Source organism: Anopheles maculipalpis, chromosome 3RL (genome assembly GCF_943734695.1).
Source record: "Anopheles maculipalpis chromosome 3RL, idAnoMacuDA_375_x, whole genome shotgun sequence".
Taxonomy (NCBI): domain Eukaryota; kingdom Metazoa; phylum Arthropoda; class Insecta; order Diptera; family Culicidae; genus Anopheles; species Anopheles maculipalpis.
The window spans coordinates 41,453,362-41,477,583 of record NC_064872.1 but is presented as its reverse complement, the minus strand read 5'-3'; the positions used below and the strand labels follow the sequence as shown (position 1 = coordinate 41,477,583).

Sequence of the window (24,222 nt, the reverse complement as noted above, 5' to 3'; positions counted from 1 at the left end):
ACTGTATCGATGGCCTATTGTTACCGGGTTCGCATAACAGCAAATGACCTCGCCTCACGTGAGCAAAAGGGAAGAATAAAATGGTGCATTTTCCGCAACTGGTTGGTACGGATGGGTAAAGCCCATGGTGACCAACGGTGGCGCAGATTTGACAGTGCTCAATTATTTAGACTTTCATTACCGATCACACTTTTGGAACGAGGCCAGCCGGTTCAACGAGTGACAAAAAAAAAAACTATCCTCCAGAGTTCGCATCAACGTTCGGCGATGGTTCCGACGTAGAAATATAATGACAGAAATAGCCACAGCCACAACACGAAGAAGTGGTATTTAATCAGGTTTGGACGATGTCCAACGGCCACACAAACTCATCTTTACCGTGTTATCCTTCGCCTCACAGGTTCGCAATGGAATCGGTTGAAACACTACCCATCGATGGATAGAAAATCCACCATCATCGAATTTTCTTTTTACCCGTTGAAGCAAGCCGAGTGGAATAAAGGTTGCATTTTATCCGCTTCCGAAACCGAGCAGTCGAATCAATGGGAAATCATTGAAGTTTGTCGCATTACGAGGAATGTTCCATGAGTTTTAATTTCAAAACTAATTGAATTTTCCACTAGTTGTCCGATGCTCGATAAAAAATGGGCCGGTAGAAAATAAAATCTGAGCACGAAAAAACAGCGACAGCAAAAGAAAGGATCAATCCTTTCACAACTATTGGTATGAAATCGGGATATCCGATTTTAATTGAACATTCTTCACTTCCTATATTTATCCGAGAGCAAAATTCCGTTTCAAAAGTGGAACGTTATGAACTTCACTACCCAAGAAACATTATAATTTTTATCATAGTCTTTACAATGCTATTGTTCTCATTTCATCAACAAAACAATAATATATTCTATTATTAAAACAAAAAAGGACAGGTTTGTTTTGTTGAGATTAATTCCTAAAACCATTAATAAATTTTGTTACTTGACAATACGGCACTGGACCGTTATAATCGATTGTAAATAATTCAATTTCGATACTTGGAGAACTTGGAATCTCCTCTTCTCGATTCCCTCACACAATTACTCTGAATATTCACCACGCATGATAAGTCAGTTTCGACCCAAACCAACCAACCAACGGAATCTCCTTTCGTAGTGTGGAATTACAATCCAATTACGTGTTTCGGCAGTCTAGGCTTCTACACACATCGTCCAACCGTAACGCTTTGTTTTGATTTTGTATGAAAATGGCAAAAGAGGATTGTGACCATTATGCGTAGGACATAAAAATATTATTTAAATAAATCATTATTAAAATGAGGAAAGTTTTTTGAAATTATTGTTAAGTGTCGCAAAAGCTAGCTTATGTATAAGACTAATTTATAAAAATATTTCACTAACTTATTTCATCATTTAAACGAGACAGCTGATACTGTAATTGAAATAATTCTCTAGTCAGTCATATTTTTTAATTTCAATGGCTCAAAATACGGAAAAAAATATTTAAACGTGATTTGAGTAGAAAGTTGATTGAATTACTAATTTTTTTTTTTAAACTAGTTAAAATAATTTTTTTTGGATTCTGTAAACCAATAGTTTTCATATTTTCAATATGTCCAACTCAACCATGTTCACAAACGACTGTGGAGCTTGCATGTGATTTTGCTGCGTGCAACTTGAGGGCCTATATTACTCTTTAGCCAAATAATTTTATAGTGAGTCATATTTTTGAATTTAAATGGCTCAATATACGGAATAAATTAATATTTAAACATGATTTGAGTAGAAAGTTGATTGAATTACTAAAACTTTGTTAAAACTAGTTAAAATATTTTTTTTTTTATAAACCTAAAGTTTTGATATTTTTAATATGTCCTTCTCAGCCATGTTCACAAACGACTGTGGAGCTTGCATGTGAGTTTGCTGCATGCAACTTGGAGGCCTATATTACTCTTTAGCCCAAAAACAACATAGAGACGGAGCTTACGGCCATTCTACAGCCTGAGAAAACATTTCACCTCAAAAAATTTGCCGCGACGGTCGAAGCTGGGACTGTATCGTGCCTTTATAGTTCCAGTACTCACATACGCCTCTGAGACATGAAGACCTTGTCCAAAACAGACCCTCTTAGCCGCGTTCGAGAGGAAGATGCTCAGAAGGATCGTTGGCCCCGTATGTGTGGAAGGATAATGGAGGAGCCGCTACATCGACGAGCTGTACGGACGGATTGACGGACGACGGCGTGGGACCGTGAGCGGTTCCGGACTCTGCTGCGGCAGGCCAAGACCGCAAAGCGGTTGTAGTAGCGGCCTGATAAGTAAGTAAGTATTTGTTGACTTGTACAAGTTTTATTTCTTAAGAAATTGTAAAAAATATCTATTACATTTTGTACGCAATGCCGATTTGTGAGTATTTAGTATTACATTGTATTTAAATTGCGCCGACGATTCTGTCAAAATTTTGAGGGTTCGGTTCGAGAGCTCATCGTGGTATGGTATGGAACCACGTGGTACTCTTATCCAGTAATATTAGAGTTGCTGTAACTAAGTTTGTTTCATGTTTAGAACTATTTATTTTTCGTTATATATTTTAAAGGTTTTTTTGTTGTTGTTTTGTCCAAACAGTGCTCTGATGCCAAAAAAAAACAACGTGTATATACAATAATTTATTAAGCGGCTTCATTCATTCCTTTCTTCCTAGAAAGCATTCTCCTTGTAGTGAAGATAACGCTTCCCACACATGCACGAAACCAACGATGTGAAAAAAATCTAATAAACGTCACCGTCGAGAAGTTTTGCGCTTGATGTGTGAACCTCTATTGATAAGGTGAAATTGACGTGCAACAGAAATGAGCCTAACTACAACTGCTCCTGTCCCATTTTCCCTCAGTTAGCCTGTGTACAATGTTTGGTGAGCGCATCAGTATGACCTCAATTTCGTCGCTATGTCAAACGGTGTCGACAATTAATTAAATCTTCGCAGATGGTTTCATCTCTTCAGCACATTCCACAAAACCACATCAGCAATTTCAGGCTCGGTTTTGGACATTTGACTTTTACGATTATCCACCATAACCCAGGGGAAAGGATTTCCCATCGATGTTTCAATGAATGTTCGATCGATGCGGTGTGAATAGATGCCACGGAAATGTCACCGCGCACAGTGAAACTCATTAGCGTTATTGAACAATTCATTACGGAAGCCAATCAATTCCCTGCGCTCTAGATGCAAGTGCAGCTAACGCTGACTTACTTATAAGGTCGTGAGTTTATGGGGCCGTCAGGCTAAGAAACTGAAGCTAAGAAAACAGAAGCAGGACAACCTGGTGATTGAAGCAAAAGAGAATTATTCAAAGAACAGGAAAGTCTATGTTCAAAAAATTTATAACTATTCGTCTTAGTAATTATGTATAATCACTTATTATTCTACAAGCAGAATCATGAAAAAAAGATAATATTCTGCAAAGCGACCTCTGGCCATTCTAACGGACTAAAACAATAATCATATTAAATATAATTGTATCTATTTTGATCCTTGGTTTTCATACAGAGCCTTCTGATATGAATCTGCCAAAAGCCATAAAAATAAAAGCATCTTCGATAACCTTACTCTTATCAGATCACGAACAAATATTCGGTTTATATCCTCAAAACGCGTTTCCGCGTCGATAACGAACGATGCTTATGATATCGAGCGAATGAACGGGAATAGCGATCCAAGATAAAATATATGATATGGCCTCTGTCTATGTCCAAACAAAACAACAAGCTGGTGTCGGGGAAAGCTTCCGGCACAACTTAACTGTAACACGAAAATGAGGTTCCACTGACACTGAGAAAACAAAGAATCATCTTACTGTTCAAGGATGGTGAGCTGTTGTTCGTTACAAGCCATAGGGATAAGCGACTGTAATCGATTTTCATCTCCATTATCAGACGCGAGTACACAAGTCCAAAAAAAACTCATGAACACATTGGTAAAGAAAAGATACCCAGTAGCGAAAATCAGCAAATTGGTATCTGTAAGGAAAGTGACTATTTTGTGTGCCGTAAAACGAAACTATGAGATATACCCTAAAACACTTAGTCGTATTTTATCCAGCTTGGGTTTACTCTCAGCTTATACTTTCAGAGAGAACATTTTCTTGCTAACCAAGAGCTTTACTGGCAGGATTTTTGCAACACTTTTCCTGGTGTAGCGTTGTTAGATCAGAAGAGACCGATTCGCGAACCATGGCAAGACACTGAAGCACTCGAACTGGTGAAAACTGAGATAGAGTGATTCGTCTATGCAGCCGCTCTATTTTAACACTTCGATTCGAATTTTACCACAATGCGAATGGTTGTATAAAGGGAGAATCATAACGGATGGCTCAAGAAAGTAGCACAACTATCCTTGCGAATGCATACTCCATCTTCCAGTTTTGTTTTTTTTTCCATGTCTTGTGGGTTTTCGTTTTTTAGAAACTTTCTTATCCGTAGAGAACAAAATAAAAACATCATCATACGTCTTCAGTCCTAGAACGAAGCATGGTTCTTAATGCATTGCTGCTGCTGGCAAATTCATTCATCTTTGCCTGTCTCTTCGTATTTTTGGGTTTGACTTTCTTTAGCTCTACTAATCATGAGCAAACTTCCAGCAAAAAATAACAGTCCTAGAATGAAACAATTCCTAGAAAACGCTGCGTCCGTATAATACCGTATCTTATAATTTACCTCATCTGAATGAAGTCCTCAATTAGTTTGTTTAATTTAAAGTAAATTAAATGGAAAGAGCACAACAAATATTTGTCAGTGCATCCTAGCGCAATATTTACAAGTGCATCCTAGCGCTCCACAGGCATTAAATCGTGCTGCCCTTCCTGAGAACTACAGTTCCCTTTTAACAACAGGTACCTCGATGCGCGAGGAAATTAAGACAATGGATGGATCATCCTCTGAGGAGGGCACTGGCTTCGGTGTTTTTAGCGAGTCCACCGAAGCATTTTTCAAATTGAAGCAGCCATGTAGTGTTTACACCGCAGAGCTTGACCCAGTATTTTACGCACTATTGATGATAACAGCGAGACCTACGGACCAGTACTTCATCTTCACTGATAGCCTTAGTGCTATTGAAGATCTGAGATCTCCGAAGGCTGTTAAGAGTCAGGATTTCCTTACCATCAAAACCATTTAACTGCTAGGCTCAATGTTCGATAAGGCATTTATGATCTCGCTAATTTGGGTCCCTTCTCGTTGTGGGATTCCCGGGAATGAGAAGGCAGACTCACTGGTCAAAACAAGCGTCAAAGAAGGCGCTTTTTACGACCGACCTATCTCGGCCCAGGAGTTCCTTCGTTTCCCACAGCAACTTTTCCTGTCTCGCTGGCAGAGCATGTGGGAGGCGGATGAACTCGGGCGTTTCCTTTACTCGATCTCTCCGCAAGTGTCTCTGTGGCCTTGGTTCGATGGGCTCTCTGTAGACAGGGCGTTCATACGAATGATGTCTCGACTGATGTCGAATGCTCATCTACAGCGTATAACTCTGGCTCAGACAAAAATATGTGGCTGCGCGAACAGATTCCACGATGTGCATCACCTTCTGTGGTCCTGCGTGGAATTTGAAACCGCAAGACCCTCCTTGTTGATAGCAGTCGAGCATATTGCCCGACCACCGGGTACAAAAATTAAGAGAAGTGTTGCCTATCAGAGACCTCACGTACATGAGACTCATCTACCGATTCGCCAGAGCCAACGGTCTTGTCCTATCATTCCACGTCCTCTTTACAGTGTTTCTCAGGTCCTAGAGAAGGTGTCTCCTTGATTGGAACAGTGAGTGATTTTGGTTTGTACAATAATAAGACGTATTGTTCGCACTGTTGGTTCTGCTGAAAAAGCTGATTATTTTAAACATGGATACAGTTGTTCTGGGACCTTAGAAATACTGTATCCTACCAATCCTGGTTTGCTTTCCACCATTCCTTTTTTGTTATTTGTTGTGTAGTCTGTTTCTGAAGTGTTTTCATTTTGTAGTTTGTATCACCCGTGGCAACGGGTGTTCCAATGACGGGACAACATTCGAGGGCAATTTCAACACTGACGTTAAAGGGAGAAAGCTGATTTCCGCAGTACAGTGTTCTCCAAACCAGTCCAGCCTTGACGCAACTATTTCGGCTGCGTTGGATTTGGGTTCGGGAGTGTTTGGCGGGTTCAGTCTCAGGATACAAACTTCCATCGCGGCAATAGTAGCACCAATAGTACCAGAAATGAAACTACTACATCTACCTGAGGAATACAACACACAACAAGCCATAGACTTGGACAACAACCACTCATAAACGACCGAGTATGCCCGGGATAAGGTAAAGAATAAGGAGGAAATGTCTATTAATGTTGTTTCGATCACACATTGTGTTGACAATACGGCAACGTGCAGTCATATTTAATAATAAAATAATAAAATAAAATGTAAGATTCAAGCATTTTGTGTATGCAATATTAAAAAATAAGCTTTGAAACCTTACATCTTGTTGGTACACGAACAGTGCAAAGTGTACATTTGGCAAATTCTCTCAAAATCTCTCATTACTAGAAAGCTTACGTTACCCATGGTATGTCTTACTAGTAAAACTTTTAACAAAAAAGTAGTTCATTCACATATAGTTCATTCTTATTGCGAGGGAACTGGCTACAGGGATGTGATTGGGTAATGATCCTCTGATTTGAAACACCGATGTCACTTGATGTCTCTTGAAGATGCATCGTGTGTAGAGTTTTCTGTAGAGGCTGTACACCAAAACCGTTTAATCACTGTATAATAATCAATATCTTACAAATATTACTGTACTTAGCGTTCTGACAACAATCTTTTGCATCACGAGTCCTAACATACGAACCTAAATCATTATATCGTCTTTCTTAGTATGTCACACTAACCTCGGGTGGCCGTCTGATAGAAAAGCTCATAGGAAATTCATAACTAGGTTACACAAAGATCCAGAAGAAAAAAAAACAAGAAAAAATCCAACACAAAACACATAAAATTACAATTCGGAGTAAAAATTGGACAAACCAGCATATGGCAACTGAGGGCCAAGATTTATAGCTTTTTCTTTGCCTAACAGAAAAAGAAAAAGATCAACGTGGCGAGAAGCTTACGCGGTCCATCGGGAGAAGCATGCAACGAAACCAAAACCAAAACCAAACCATGCCTTTTAGAACACAACCAGCAACGTTGGATAACGTCTCAACGGTTCGATCTAACTTACATCCGTAACTCCCATTTCAATTTAATTCGTATAAAAAGACAGTGCTTTCGGGGTGAGATAAAATTTTGATCTGCACATCAGCATCAGACTTACGTTGGTAAAGTCGTTAGACATCACCGTCCGAAGGCTATGCGAGCGTTCTTATACGTTTGCGATCAATTCGAAATTATGCTCAACGCTTCAAGTGACTTTCATTCGAGATGGTAAAATAACGAATCGTATTCGTCGCGCCATTTGTTCATCTCAATGCAATCAATCTAATCGAGCTTGCTGGTGATAGAATTGATGAAAGTAATGTGAAAATAATCATTTCAGTCCAATCTTTAAAGAATCTAACAAAATATGATTGGTACAAACAAGCAAAGTGCAACCTTATCAATTTACGTAATTTCTTTCTACCAACATTAGGCAATTCAATCAGATTTTAAATGTAAGAGCAAATGTTACAATCAGTACTAACCACAATGCGATGTTTCGATACCAAATCAAAGCATAAAATGCATCAGTAGCACAATCCTAAGAACTTGGGTGCTACTAACCGTCCAACATAATATTCGTTGCTCTTTTTAAGGCGATTGAAATATTATTCTTATTTTCAATCTATTATGTCCAGCACGCTATTCGAATAAGGTAATGTGCCACGCTTATTGAGCCTATTTTTGGACATGAAAAAAGTACGAACAAACAGAGATAAAATGTTAAAACTTCTTCCGGTGTAAGGTGAAAACCCGGTGAAAAGCCCCGTTAAGATCTGAAGCAAAACCTAACAACTAAGCTCTCCATAATTGTGTTTCGGGTCGGTGCCGGTTGCATAACCGTTTCGCGAAGGCGCCATGCAAAAGGGAGCAACAACACACGCACACACACACAAAAAAACCCCTTTGAAAGTATTAATTTAAATTTATTCATCATTAACAAGCCTTACAAGCATCCCACCGGAACAAACGCCCGGAAGATCAGAATCAGAACTTCGCTACGAATGCTTTCCTTGTGGGCACGCATTGAACTTACAGCATTTTCCATTGCCTTCAACAGTAGCGCAACTCAAATTAAGTTTCACCCCAGTCTCAAACACGAGTAAAAGAGGGAGAAGCGAGGGTTTTTTTTAAAAGCCAGACTCATAATTTGTATCATATTTCATAATACAAATTTAAAATAATTTGTAATAATCCTGTCATTTCTAGAATGGAGGCGCATGGTTGTTCATGAGGAAGAAATTCTCAATCAATTTTTGCCTTTTTGCCAAGCTAAGTCATTACTGAAATAGGATCATAATTGCATGAAACAGTTCAGATTATTTTTTTTCTCCGCTTAGAGGCATCAAAACTGCCCCATCTCGCCAGCTCAGGCACACGTAATCGTATGTTTTGTTGGTCACTGGAAAAGAAATTGATGCTGACCATGAGGTATAATTCTTTTTAGTGATGTTGATGGATGTGTTTTTTTTTCTGTTGCTAAATGATCGATGAACCTTAGTGACAACATGACATGCCGGTGGAACGATATTAAACATGAACGATAATCATGTTTTCTGAACAATCAGGATGGAATCGGGTTTTATAAAACAGTAAACCCATTTGAGATTAATTAGCCTTTCTACCTAACCCTTAAGATTAACGATGTTACTAATTTTTCTATTAAATTCCCACGTCTCACTTACCTTTAGCGCCTCTTCACGCTTTACACAGCTCTGCTAGAGTAATCACGGTGGATGTTTCACTATGGATAAACAGTTGCGTGCGTTTCGTAAAACGTTTAACGTAAAACAGGGGCACACCAGAATCCACACTAAAACGGGAAGCTTCCACCTAAAGTTACCCAGTACACGCCGGTCACTACTACCGATACCCGATCCGCCAGGGAAACAAAAACGAGACAAGCTCAATCGAATCACAATTTAAAATTTCTTCACTAACTTCAGCACACCGGTTCACCCAGCCTAAAACGAACAGAAATAGCATTGAGTTTGAGCGTTAGAATGTGGGTTAAATGGTAGGTAAAATGCAAACCAAAATGTCGAATGTACGTCAGCACAGGGTCACTCGCTTCGGCATGAATGGAACGGACCCACCCAAAAATTCTACTCAACCTCGTGTTACTCACGACATCCCACGTGAAAACTCACACACACCGGAAGGTTTGGCAAGTGAAAAGCACACGGTCGAATGGACACTACGAACAAGAAAGGACAACGCCTGCCTGCCGGTGATGCCTTTTGGTTTTTTTGTATCTCTTTCCTGCTTATTCCTTAGTTGTCGTTTGTCACCAGGTTTTTTTTCGGTTCCTTTCTTTTTTTTATATCGTTGCTTTTTTTTTGCTTATGATAGACAGCAATCTAGATTCTCATATACAGGCACAATGCACAAACATGGATTCACTCACGCACACTGGGTGCAAACGGCCGGCAAGGCGAGGCCGAGCGTAAGGATTTGCAATACAAAAAAAAAACACTACTAGACCTGGCGACTGTGTGTGACCTAAAATCGGACACGTATCAGACACATTAACATTCACGCACACACACACACACACACACACACACACACACACACACACACACACACACACACACACACACGCGTATACCACCCACACCGCTCCACTGTTGTGGGTGGAAGGGAGTGGTAAAAAAAAAGTTTAAGTAAAATATCCAGAACCGGCACTACTCCACCCAAATTTGCGCAGCCAGGCAGAGGACACGGTACACGCACTTTCCCAGCGGTTCTTCAATCAGTTAGGTCCGGGAAGATTCCGTACGGGTCATAACAAATTGCTGCGTCAGGACACTTCGCTGGAACCACTACTCACACGACAATGTGACGGGATGAGATAAGGATAAAGGAGCCACCCGTTTTGCTTTCCGACTGGAAATAAAAGGCACACGCCCAATACAGCGGTGTCGCGCGTGGGATGCTGCTGCTGCTGCACTTTTTGGCCACGATGGGGCTGCGGTGCGCGCTTGTCTTGTCACCAACGCTTCCTCCTTTCCACGGTGAAACAACAGCAAAAGGTGGCAACGATGATGGCGGCGGTGACGATACAGAGACAGAGAGATAAAACGGACACAACTTGATTCGATTGAGTGCGGCAACTAAATGACGACGGGCTCGATCGAAAAGGGCCTCGCCAACGACCGAAGCGTATCTCATGGCTGGGATTGACCAAAGAAGAAGAAGAAGAAAAACAAACGGTTCCACTTTTGCCACGGATCTTGCTTGCGGTGCGAGCGGGATGCATCATTCGCATTGTTTGAGATCGATTTGCTATCATCTCATGCGAGTGAGCGGGAACGAGAGTCTACAGGCGCAAAGGAACGCATTGTAGGTGATAAAAGAACACTAAGTGGAGCGGATGAGAGAGAGAGAGAAAATCTGTGTGCTGTGTACATCATGCAAACTCTTCCAGGATCACACAGCATCCCGTTGTGAGTGCGGTGGGCTGTGAGTGACACGAAGGCTTCCAAAACGAGAGATGCCATGTGTGGTACTAGTAAAGGGGAAGTTTAGTCGCGCCCAACTCGAATGGCACATTCCAATACACCCTTTTTTAGGCCGCAAAAGGACACATTAAGCTCCACACCGTTGAAGAGCATTTTAAGCAGCAGAAATTAACTAATTTGTTATATTTATAGTATGTACCTATGTCTCACTCCATTATAGTCATTGGTTGATCATTGGACTAATAAAAAAAATGTCCAAAGTAATATTCATTGACGCGATAAGCGGGTGTGTTATGCCAAGAATTTGTCGGATCCATCTCGTTATCACGCAAGAGCATGCGCGCCCGCAAGCCGGAGCCAATTTCAGGAGTTCCGAGTTCCGAACCACATTCTAAATCGGTATCGCTCGCTGGTCATGTTTATTTTATTTTTGCATCCATCCCTCCAGAAGGATACCTTCGCAAGTAGAACCAGAGCTTAGCCCAGCCTTGGAAGGCCCTTGCTCGAACGACATTGTCGGTGCTATCCGATACCGTTCGGTGTTTGAATCCGGCAAGCATAAAGAAAAAAAAACCTCAATGCCGTTCCCGGGAGCTTATGGGGCGCGTACGGTCACTTGACCGACTTTCACCATTAGACCGGACGCTTCAAGAAGTAAAACAAGAGAAGAAGGATGTACTTTTCTGCGTGGAGCTCTCCGATGAAAAATGCCCGAGAAAGAAAAAACTCCCATCCCATCTGCGACCGTAAGGGCGAAGGAAATAAAAAAGAAGTTGCTCACTGTCGGTTAGCCTCTTTCGGGCCAAGCTTAAAAGTACTCGGCTCACAAAATCTCAACAACTTCGCCGTCCATCGCTTCTCGACCACAGTCAATGGCAAATACGACGGTGACGCGACAAAGGACTAGGCGGTTGTAGCAGCTTACGGCAAGGTAGAAAATAAAAGGCAAATACAGGTCAAAGCAACGGTCGGGTCATTGCACGCGCTGTAGAACAATTGAAATTCAAGCTTCTCTTAAACAATATCTTAGCAGATGACAAATTAAGATGGAGATTCAAATGACAGTATTGTAACGGTTGAAGGGTGATTTTAGAGCACAGCATTTCACCTCAACTAATTCTTCCGCGTACAACCTAACGCATTCGGCATTATTTTCAAAACGCAGTTCATCTTATCCGTGTGTAATCTTGTTATAATTAAAAGCTAATATTGCAACCTCAATATTAGCAATTCCCATGTTCCATACTTGAGGTTAAAAATGCGAACTTTAATCTAACAATGTAGTATGTCGATACAAATGTTTTCGGTGATCGAACAATAATAATAGAAATTACAATAAAAATTTAAAAAAATATAGAACTGTCTAATTCTGCTTGATCTATTATTATGGATGAATTTTGTTGTACAGCATCCATTACCTGACTAGCCTTTAATCGGATGGCTTTCTGTGACTTTTACGAAGGACAGCAGAAAGCTCACTTCCGTAGTGATGGCTGACTATCCAACTAGGTGATATCAATAAGTCTAGTTATTACACGGCCGGTACTATTCTGATGATCGTTAAGCCAAGAAGAAGAGTAAGCACACAACAAAATTGTTTAACGATATTTGGAACCTGAATGCTGCATGACAAGGGTCAGGCATCGAAGGCAGTTGTGGATCTAGCTGTTTGCACGGGCGGTGGACATTCAAGGGCCCCAGTCTTCTACATCGCATGACCGGATTTCAACTCCTTTCGTTTTCAGGGGCTTCCTACGCAACAGCAATAGCCGAGGCCTGCATTGCGAGGTACTGCTTGCTACGAAGGTCCTAACTCGTGGCCCCTTTTACGAGGCAGAAGATTACCGCCTACTCCGCCCACCGTCAGGATACGCCATTGATCGAAACCAGTTACGGTTACATCTCCTGCAGCAGCACGGTTAAGAATGCCACTAATAGCCAAGATCTTTCGATGTTGTGGTGCCAAAAAGGATGATTTTACAAAGGGATTGGTTGTGCGATTGTTTAAACATTTAAAGTGTTCAAGAACGCTCTATCGAGAAGTTCCATGTTTAGAAACTCTCCACATAGAATGTTGCTTGAAACAATAATCAACACTTGAATGATGTTTTCCATAAAAAAAATTCTCCAAATTCAGGACATGTATGCAAACCATTCAACCATCTTAAAGTAACCGAAAAATGATAGCTGAATTTATAATATGATTAATTAAGAAGCGAAGAACACATTCAGAGGAATAATAGCTCAATTTATTTAAGCACTGACTTAGAAACGAAAATAATTCGCTGATATTCTACACTTTAAGAGAACACGAAGGAACACGAGGATGAGAAGAATGGTTACAGGAAAAAGATATTTTTTAAATCGCAGTGAGCGATGCTACCCTAGATGATCAAATCAGGAACTCTCATTTTCATAACCGTGGTTATTTAAAATTAAATTCTAATAAGCTGCAATATTTTCTTTTCTTGTCGGGGTTGAAAGTTCTAGAAAAGAAAATGAATAGACAATTAAGATAGAGAAGGTCATGGAGTCATAGTTGTACTAAATGTAGAATATCGGCCCAAAGCTTTTACAATCCGTTTTGTAATCTACATTGCAGTAATGATTCAAAAATTTAGAAATTCCCTAGCACAAATGCGCATGTTTTTTTGTTGAGGTCTAGCTATTCAAACAGTAAACATTATTGTTTCAAGTAGGAAGATGAGAAAATTAATAGATTAACGAAAGTTAGTTTCCCTCATTCAAATTTCTCCCGTCCTGATGCTGACTGATTTTAAATTATGCACTACCATCAATGTTTCTTGATAGTTAGTGATAATGAAGTCATTACCATTATTATTTAATCATTTGCAGGAACAAATGTTAAAACAGCTGTATTTATTGCATAAACTTTAACCATTTGACTTTTAAACCATTTGAATAGCGTTTCAACAGTTTTCATCGAACTTTACATCTTCCCGACACACGCGCGCACACACACTCACATACGCCCACCTGTAATCGAACGGTTACAATTTGCACATTTGCCGTGCTAACGAACACCACCATAGGAACGCGGGCCATGGGGAAAAAACTTCACTGTCAACAAGCAACAAACCAGCTCGACCAATTCGCAAACGGCAAAAGGATCGGGTAAACCGTGAAAACAAGATTGCACTGTGCATTACTTACCTAAACCAAGTACATACCACACTAAACAATGATTCAGACACTTACAGAACATTAATCCAATCAAACTTAGCCGAAAATAAGCTTAAGAACAACATGCACTTTTCTAACCTCTTTCCTATTTTGTGCCTCTTTGTTTTGACATCTAATTTTCGCCCCAAAAACCAAAATTCCAAAAGTTTCGCCCGGACGTCTTTGTAGGGTTCCGGTTTTGAGATGTGTTTGAAATGGCAGTTGCGTTTAATTGTTTTGTTTATTTTACAGGTTTTTTTAAAACAAGAATGTAATTTTTTAATACGAATAATTTCAAAATTTCGAAGAGAGCAATTTTTGAAATAAATATCAATCGGCAACTAATTTTAAAATTTAAATAGTCTAACGCAACTGTAAAATTTCAACATGTACTCCGCCTGGAGTTGAGAGGCGATTCCCCTAAAAAGCAAACTAAACTTTAAAATAAACCCAGAAAAATATTATATAACCTAATCCGCTTACTAATGCAGGCCTCCATTTTTTTTCATATTACTTGCTCAACCCATGAATTCTTAGCGGCGCCGGTCTTTCCCCTTGAAGACCGGAAATCGAATCCCATTTGGATCGTTCCCACGCGTGAGTAAGGACTATTTATTTATTTATTTATTTAATTTAGTATCACGGCTCTACGCCATATTCTCCAGTACGTGATTTAAACAAAGGTCTATTTACTATTTATCAAAACTACACGAGGTATCATTGTGTCACATAAACCATTGCATGATTGGCATAACCTCGGCAGAGGTCGATGAGCCAAGGAAATGAAGAAAGTCCCATTTTTTCGAGGAATGTGACCATTTTCGAACATTTTAACTTCCCAACATGCACGTTAAACAGAAATAGACAAAATGTATAAAATTATTTAAGAAAGAGGAACAAATGTTTCAGTTATATGTCACAAGTTAACTTACATGTCTTGTCACATATCTTGAAGAAAAACGATTCATTCATCTGGTCAGTTTTCGTTATTGTTCATTTTTTGCTGATTTTTTATTCTAAAAGTTCTACATAACTTCAATCAATAGTAATATAATAATCATATTAATAATAATAATAATAATAGCAATATTAATCATACATACTAGTACTGTGTATATAGAATTTATTTACAATTCTACTCTGTTACGAATTTGTGTTGTTGTTTCAGTTTTCTTTTTCTTTCTTTATATTTATATATATATAACCCTGCGTTCATCTCAAAAGTACGCACGCAAGCATGATTCCCGCTCCCCGTTTGTCACATATTCTCGTGTGTAATTAGCAATCACTTATCACCATAAATAAAGTTCCATCCCCGTTTCGTCCCTTTTTATTAGTTTGTCGCACGTTTTGTTCGTGCGAATTGGATTGAAGAACCGTTTGCAACCTATGCGCTCTGCAAGCAACCTACCAAAACTCTGAGAGAAAAAAAAAACAAATGTTTTTATAATTTATTTCAAACACCAAGATATTGCCTCATAGGGCGAGCGTTCGCATTGCATTTCGCTGTGTTTGCCATGCTTACCACCTTTGAGTTTCCTTATCAATAAAGGTTGATTTACTACACGTTTTCGTTCATTGCTGCTAGGTTTTTTTGTGTATGTGTGTGTTTGTGTGTGTCTGTTTTTGTGTGGTGGTGTGTGTATTTTACATAGTAACTCTAAGTCAATTGTGGTTGTATGTGCTGTTTCATTTCCTTAAAATCGAACTTCAATCCTTCACAGCTTTTGCATTATGTGTTATGCTTCGCTTTATGCCCATTGCTGCTTTAAAATGCAGATGTTTTCGCTAGTCTTTCCATTCCTCTCTACGTCTACGTACCATTGGTTGTTTGTGAGTTTGTTGTTTCTCTTTTTTTACAATTTTGATTCCCTACAGTTTCTTATAATTCTAATTCAATGTTACACCACCTCCATGTTTGTCGACCCTACTCTGTATACAATATATAGTTTATATATATGTATATATATATATATATATATATCGATGTGTATGCATGTATATATATATAGAGATGTATAGCGCTAACATAATGTCTCACAATACACACTTTAAGCTTCTGTTCTAATGTAACTTTCTTCTGTTCCTTGTTGAGTCGATTTTCTTTAGTCGTTTGACCTACTTCCTTCCTGCCTATATGCCTGTTACAAATTTACACACTACGAATTCAAATGTCATTTTAGTTACGCGAACATCACCCAGTCCAAACGTAATGCTATTTGTCTTGTGGTGTGTGTGTGTGTGTGTGTATTACATAGTTTTTTTTATTTCCTTCTGAAAAAGCTTTTCCACATCAAATCTGAAATCATCTACATGAACTGCTTGCTCTAATTGCCATTGCTCTTTGAATCGGTTTTAAGTGGTTCGTGTGTATTTTTTTTTCGTACAATATTATAGTCTTTTAGTTTAGTAATGCTTTCGGTTTGTAGCACTTTGCAAAAAGTTTTGTGCAAAGTTGCCCGCAGGTTTTGCTTTGTTACCCAGTTATGATTTAAGTTGTCCCTTCACTTAAATTATCTATAGTTGCGTTTGCTTTGAGTTGAGTTGCACTTTGTGAATGAATAAAGGTGTTTTGTCTTCTCTTATATTTTTGCATTGTCTTGTTCATCTTTTGCCCTAATTACACATACTCACTGATGTTCTATGAACACTCTTTTTTCAATAATATGGTTGAACTGTATGCTTGTTGACTTTTTTAGTATCTTGTTACACGCCTGCCTTTAGCTGCGACACATAAATTAAACCATGATCAAATGGGTTACCATTTTACAGACATGTTCCATACTGTAATCCTGCGCTTCGCCTGTTGTTTGGTTTGTAAAGTAAATGTGTAGTGAAACTGATTTGGAGCATTCATGAGATGGATAGCAGGTTTAGCAGAAATTAATGCATGCACACCCCCTTGCACAACGGCACAGGTAATTTAAGCTTAGGAAACCGCATAATGATGTCAAACCCAAACCCTTACGATGCCAGAGTGTCGGAGAAGAAGAAAATTATTTATTTGAATTAAATATCTGTTGATTCTCACTATCCGTTTTCAGTGATCTTATTATGCATGTATGTATGTATGTATTCATCTCGGCTGTAAATCATCACTTTGTGCCCGACTATTTTGACCCAGTATCATGCTAATCCGTGTAATTCCGGTTGAGGAAGTGAAGGCGCTAGAGAGAAATACTATTGATATGAAACCATTGGTCCCCGAAACAAAAACAATACATTATACTATCATGGGAGGTATACAAACACACGCAAAACAAACAAAAAACACGAATGACTTTGCCATTATTAACAATGCTAGTATATGTTTCAACAATAACTAAGAATCGAAATTGTTACGTTTGATTTTTGTGTAACATATAAATGGCCAACTACAGAAAAGGAATAAATAAAACACAAAAATACTTAAAGTAACCAAAACCATAAAAAACTGAATTTTAACAATATGTGGTGTTTTTGTTCTCCTATTAACCAATGGATAAAAATTTTGTTGTACAACGCATTTTCGGAACACTGCGGTACAATCTTTTTCCGTAAGGTTTACTAGACTAGGTGGCAACTATTTTATAGGACTTAGAGGCATTATTTCTTAATAATTGAGCTATTCCAGTTAATCTTTTCTCTTGCTATTACGCCGTTGCGTTTGTTGTAAGTTTGCCCAGATTGATGACACACAAATAACTCATATACGTTCTAGTGGCCTGATAATTAATCATCTAAACGAGTAACGACTATGGTTGGTTTGTAGGAAGTAGGGTGAAAATTTGTAACACTTTTGCTTAAGAAAAAAAAAACTTTGGGGAAAAGTATACTACCAAACTGCAAATCGTTCGATATGTTTTGTAAAACAAATCCAGCAAATAGAAGAAATTGACCAATACTTAATCGCACATAAAAACGATTCTATTGCAGCGTTTTAAGCAACGTAACTCCTAACACAGAAGAAATCATGTTAGAAATTTTTTTAAGAAGCCTGCGGGTAATTATTGCACCATACGAATGAGTGTGAAATGAGTTTGAAGTATAGTAAATAAATATAAAATAAGCAATAACAAGCTTTCATTTCCGTTAGCAAAACGATTATTCGATGACAATGAGGAACGATGACGAAAATATAATGACCCAAAACAAGGTGTTATCAGACCTTCTGCTTTTTTTCTAATTTTATCCAGTGAAAATGGAAAGATTTTGTTAAAATTGCTAGCAAACGATTCACTCGAACTAAACTTTGCTTAATTTTCCTTCTGTTTTTGAAACAAGGCAAGGATAAGAATAAGGGAAGCATGGCAGAACCTTTTTACTATTTTTTCACCCATAAACAATATTTCATTGCTGTAATTGTTGCTTTGTTATAGCTGCTGCTACTGTTGCATAGAACCTTCAATGTAATAACTTCAGCTACTGTTACGTAATGTGAGTGTATGTGTGTGAGTGCATTTTTTGTTATTTTTTCTTCTTTTTTGTTGCAATCAGTGAACATCGTTTTTTCTGTTTGCTTGCTGACGTTCTGCTTTTCTAGAAGTCTTACCATTTTGATGTCTCTTCAATAAGTCTTTCGTGTTGTGTACATCTCTCTTTTTATGTGAGCATTAAGCATGTAAATAATTAAAAACTCTATAAACAACATATAAAATAGCCTTATGTTTACGGTTCACCTTTCGCTGACTAAATGTAGTTGTTGCAAGGGTACCTCCTTTCCATTGTATATAAAAATGATGCACGTGTTGCACACCCATTCATCCTGTAGCATCTACCTCATTCTACGATTATGTATTGTTTTTTGTTTTTTTTTTTTTTTGCAAACCTGTTAGGAACAGGACCAGCGGTACCATCTAATAGTGTCTTGAGTGTGTGTATTCCTAAAAAATTCGTAGGAAATGTCCATCGTTCTTGTTGACTCAACAACCTGTTCCCGACACTGTTCAATTATGGCTTTGCCATTGGTATACGAACCTGTGTAATTCGTATTAAGAACCATTACAATGCAAGCGCCAAAGAACAATTTAAGCACAAAATACTCGTCTCTGTAGGAGACATAACTAAAACACGTCAGTTCGCTATGAAGCACATTCCCTACATCAGCATGGTGTATGCTGAACGTTACCGTGATTAATCATAACCCGATAATTGGCTTTTCCTTCTCACTAAAGTTCGTAAAAATGGCAAACACTCGTAAAAAATACACGATTCAACAAAAAAAAAATTAACCATTATCTTCTACGCACGACGCTATTTACTACTACTGCATTGCTGTTTCTACTCCATAACTTAATCCATTATTTCGCGTAATTTTCAACGAGAAAGCAAGACAACATATAAATTACTATACACATTCCTCTTCTAGCATGGTCCTTGTGTATAACGCATGCGATTAGTTAGATGCCTCTACGGCTGTGAAGTAACAAAAGCGTACACAGTTGAGCTATGCAGTTTCAACAACGATCACACGTGATACTGCTTCTTTCTGCTGTAGATCCGCTGTTGATTGTTTGTTTTTGTCGGCTGATTTTCTCCTGGCTTCTGTTCTGGTTACAATTCCTCTTCGCGGCCCATTCAATGTTCCCATATGTTTGGTTATTAGATATATTGATTGCAAAAGTTCACGTTCCGTTAAACCTGTACAATCACAATTGAGAATATTATCGCATCGAATGCAACGAGCGGACATCTAGCGACGATGACGCACAATATAGCACCATGTTTTTTCACATATTAAACGACCGTGGAGATCTCTCTACCACCATTGCCAATCGCGTGTATCCTTACGGAATAGTGAAGAATTGCATGATGCAGATTGCTTTTTAAATTCTCTGCGTTTTACTCCTCCGGAAAAGAATTGCTAGTTCCAAAATCATCATACACGCCGTCATCGTGCGAATCGTGGAAAATTATAGTATTGAACGACGGATTGCTGCCAGTGTGTGGGAGATTCAGTAAAGCACACACACATGCACATTTTCGTGTTTCCTTCCATGTTTAGCACCGCTCTCATCGTTTTTTTTTATCGTTGCTCATTATTGTCAATAAGAATTAGCAAACTAGCTAGAATGGTTCTAGCCGCTTCTGCACCGGTTCTACCAACAATGCCCAATGTTACATGCGCCGCAGTTTCTGAATACCGGCTTGCACGTATTTTACGACATTATGTAACGAGCTGTGAAGCGTCATAGGTCCATTTTCATGATCCAGTTCGATGAAAAAGTCTAAAACAAAATACAACAATTTGTCAGTAATCGAACCGAAATTGTAATCTCTCCAAATAAAGAATCTTTCTTTTATTCATCCACACTCACCGACATGTTTCCCCCGTGAAACTAAGCTGTCTGCTTGCTCCCAAAGATCAAGACAGGTGGAAAGATGTGTAAACAATGTGGTCTGCTTTTGATACGCATTGTGAACCTGTGGAAAGAAAATGAAAAAAAAACACATTGATTTTAGTCATTAAACTCTACTGCTGATCAAATACAAAATTATATGTTTTCTATTGCGCTGGTTGTACATGATTATTGAAATATTTTTAAAAAAATCTAAACAATCAGTCATGCCATGCTCTATACATGTAGCTGAGCTGGCTGCCATTTTTAACACCAATCTCGTTATAAGCGCGAATCCTCCGGACCAGTATTTATATTTACTGATAGCCTCAGCGCTGTCGAAGCACTGAAATCCGTCGAGGCATTAAAGAGCTCTGATTACTTTATACAAAAAATACTGAATGTTCTATGATCTTTGCTCAATAAAGCATTGCGGATATTGCTTATATGGCTGCCTGCTCATTGCGGGATCCCCAGCAATCAAAAAGCAGACTCCTTGGTCAAACGAGGTGCCTCCGATGGCAGCATTTTTGAGAGGTCGATTTTCCCTCACGAGTTTCTTCGCACCCCACAACAGCTGTGCATGGCCCGCTAGCAGAGAATGCGGGATGAGGACGAACTCGGAATGAGGACGAACTCGGGAGGTTCCTGCACTCCATTTCACCACAGGTTTCCCTGCGTCCCTGGTTTCACGGGCTCCCGCTAGATCGTGCGTTTATTCGCATGATGTTGAGACTTATATTGAACCAGCGCCAACTCCAAGGTTTTTGTAGCTGTAGCAACGGATACCACGACATTGACCACATCCAATCTGGTCTTGTGTGGTGTTCGATGCGGTTAGACCCGGACTCTTAGCAACCGTTCGGGTATCAGGAAGATCCCCGGCGGTGCCGATGCGCGATATCTTAGGACAGAAGGACAACGAATATGCGCGGATTCTGTTTGACTTGACCAAAGAGATGGGAATCGTTTTTTGATCCTTTCCTCTCTCTCTCTTTTCCCGTAGATAGTACGCACCATCGCCTGGTTAGTTAATTGTAGTTTGTTATGTTTATCTGCTTTATAATCTTTATTCTTGATTTTTGTTACATGATACGTTTACAACGATAGGATCGATATGAGCCATATACCATCGAGCATCGACGGTACGATGCTCCAAAGAAACGATAATCCCTTGGAACCAGGGAAGAAAACAATATCATAAGGATTCCTGGCAGCGGAAATATAACCCTCCCACCTCCGGGATAAGGTGCACATAAGCTGAGAAGAAAAAAAGTCTACCCTTCATATAGCATATAGCATATATATATCGGAAGAACAGTGAAGCTAGATATAAGATTAGTTTTTAAGAATACTGCCTGGCCGTTGCTATAACAAAAAATAACAAATTTATAAAGTATTTGAAGCATACGTGTACATTATTTACATTTACTGGCATAATAATGTGTGTACTTTACTTACATTTATTGGCATAATAATGCATTGGGCGGGGGACGAATTCATCGGTGGCATAGATCCAACATGATTGTTCTGACCGGAGCTGTAACCGGAGCTCTGCAAAAAAGAACAAAATTACATGGATAAAATTTGGATTAAATTTACTCAATTAGCACGGAAATTAGTTATATTTCCACTAAGCGAAGAATGTCCGCTTCTTACTAGTAATCGGAATGTTAACTTACCTGTGATCCGACCGAAGTTGGCGACAGTGGTGATGGTGTGTTTCCATTAGCCAACTCAGCCGGTACAGTGCTGGTTTTGTGGTTAAATTCACCTATTGTCTTTGCCGTTTCTTTCATTTCAAGTCGGCGCATCTTGTACAACTTGAGATATATCAACGACTGACAGCGCAAACTGCAATTGCATAGAGGTGGCAAAAACACGTCAGTTTGGATCCGTTAGTTTGACCACGAATTCTCTTACCTTAAAATGGCCACCTTGGTATGAATTTTACCCTGAGGTGTTTGATTCTGAAGTTGGCTACGAAATTTGGACGAAATGAATCTAAAAAGAACAACATAACAATGTTGATTAAAGACGTGTTGCTCGATTCTCCCTGTGGTCTTTCGCAGACACTCACTTAATTAAACAAAGCGTATCTTTGTACATCGTAAAGGCAGCTTTTTCGGTTATTGGATCGCGCTCCATCGTGTCTCCGGTGAGTAAGAAGAACAGCACGGCTTCCAGGTACAGCATTGCTTGCGCTAAATGATCTCCTTCTCGGTCAGCGGCATGCTTTAATCGCTTAGCTTCTGACAGAAAACGGCTTTGGTCCCGTATTTCCGGTACTTCCTCGTTACGTTCGAAATACGACACATACACTTTCTTTATCTGTACCGGAACTTCAACTGGTGGTCCAACACCGATACTGTCCGTGATTGGTGCATTGCTTGCATCAAATCCATTGCCTGGACCGACCGATAACAATTGTTGCTGCTGAACTTGATGATTGGAATTGCTGTGATGCAATGCTGCCGGATGTTGTTGTCCACCGATGGAGCTTCGCTCCGGTGCTATTGCTGTCCTTCCCGAGTTCGCACCTGGAGGGCACTCGTCTAACCGGTCATGATTGGTCGGAGGAAGTTGTTCTAGTTGATCAGTCTGGAAATAGCAAAATGGGAGAAAAAACTTAATAGCAAAGATATCCTTGAAAAACCCGGTAGCGCAAGAAGTTCACCTGTGAATTGGAGGATGATTTATCCTTTTTTCGGCGCTTTTCCTTATACGTGTTGTTGCTTCCAGCACTGGTGGACCGCTTACGCGTACGTCCACTTCCACCCAATGGAGCGATGGATTCTCCCTCTCCTATCGTACCGTTTGTCATGATAGGTCCCACAGTTTGCTTCCCTAGCTTACCATCCACCAGAAGGTCATCCCTGTTGTACTCTTGCTTGATCAATGATTGTGTCCCTCCCACATTGCCTTCTTGTTTGATAACTCCGCCATAGCTCGAATATTTTCCCTTCCCACGACTATCGGCATACAGCAAAGAGGATGCTTTATCCTCTTTAAGGCGTTGTTCGTCGTAGTTGAGCTTTTCGGATTTCGTCAACAACTTCTCGTCGTATTTTTCATTATCCACACCTTTAGAGCTGTTTTCAGCTTGACTGCCAAGATGATGATGGTGGTTACCGTAGGCAGTTAGATGATTATGTCGCGGATGTATCGAAGGTGAATTGCTTCCACCATAACTAGCATCCATTCCACCACGATAGTCGCGGGCCTTTTGTGCGGCACCACTGTGATCGCTGTTAATGGAATTGCTTCGATGTCGCAACGATACACCATTTTCTAATACCGGAGAACATTCGTCCGCCAGACCACGAGATGGAACACTTCCCCCGTACATCACCCGATCTTCCAGCAGCCTCGGAGTTGAGGAGGAACTGTGCACTGAGCTGCCACTTCGATCATGGTGCTCTTGCTGGCCAACCGAATTCCGGCGCCGCTTGACATGCTGTTGATCGTAGGGACTATTGCTCTTCTGTCGCGCGGAAGAGGCACTGCGGTGTGCGTTGTAAATATCATGTGTTCGCAGCCCAGGCTGTGTTCGGATCTGTGGTGGTGGCGGTGGAATCTTTACTAGACGACTCAGATCAATCCGACAGACAAGGGAAAGGTTGCTGTTACTTAAGGCACCACTGGTATGTGAGAAAAGCATCTTGTCCAGCGTAGGCGAGACGGCAGCAGCAGCTCCTGTCGCTCGACTGCTTGGTCTAGGACTCTCACCCGTTTCAGAGGATGGTCTCGGTGGTGTGTTCACATTACCCACTAGCTCAGGCATGGTGATATGCTGTTGTGCTGTTGATCGACGCTGCTCTGTGGTGGATCCAGTTTGATTAGTCGTATTTGGTGTCGTTGAAGCGCCATTGCTTTTTGTCACATTTAGCTCGTCCACATGGTCAATGTAAACTTGACCTTTACCCTTACCGCCTTTGCCTTTGCCGCCCTTTCCCTTACCACCACTACCTGCAGCTGTATTTATAAACACGCGAGCAAACAAAGCCGCTTTCTTATTTTTATTTTGCTTCTGTTAAGTAG

At 39.8% G+C, this 24,222-nt stretch overlaps 3 protein-coding genes across 5 annotated transcripts in view; all 3 read right to left on the bottom strand.

The window, feature by feature from the left end:
* Positions 1 to 24,222, bottom strand: part of LOC126565725 (guanine nucleotide-binding protein subunit gamma-e) — a 377,807-nt gene that overhangs the window by 58,944 nt on the left and 294,641 nt on the right. The window contains exon 1 of one of the 3 annotated variants that reach the window (XM_050222931.1): positions 20,371 to 20,374. The exons of the other annotated variants lie outside the window; for them this stretch is intronic. The gene's annotated coding sequence lies outside the window, so the exon portion shown is untranslated. Of the gene's footprint in view, positions 1 to 20,370; positions 20,375 to 24,222 lie in introns of those variants that run through there. 3 annotated transcript variants of the gene reach the window in all.
* Positions 1 to 24,222, bottom strand: part of LOC126564633 (ankyrin repeat domain-containing protein 13C) — a 250,773-nt gene that overhangs the window by 149,346 nt on the left and 77,205 nt on the right. The window lies entirely within an intron of this gene.
* Positions 19,813 to 24,222, bottom strand: part of LOC126565771 (AF4/FMR2 family member lilli) — a 54,065-nt gene continuing 49,655 nt past the window's right edge. The window contains exons 9-15 of the mRNA XM_050222979.1: positions 22,859 to 24,211; positions 22,262 to 22,782; positions 22,105 to 22,185; positions 21,864 to 22,035; positions 21,643 to 21,735; positions 20,161 to 20,266; positions 19,813 to 20,070 (exon numbers count right to left, since the gene is read on the bottom strand). Of these exons, the coding sequence (XP_050078936.1) occupies positions 19,961 to 20,070; positions 20,161 to 20,266; positions 21,643 to 21,735; positions 21,864 to 22,035; positions 22,105 to 22,185; positions 22,262 to 22,782; positions 22,859 to 24,211 (2,436 nt within the window). The 3' untranslated portion in view covers positions 19,813 to 19,960. The remainder of the gene's footprint in view (positions 20,071 to 20,160; positions 20,267 to 21,642; positions 21,736 to 21,863; positions 22,036 to 22,104; positions 22,186 to 22,261; positions 22,783 to 22,858; positions 24,212 to 24,222) is intronic.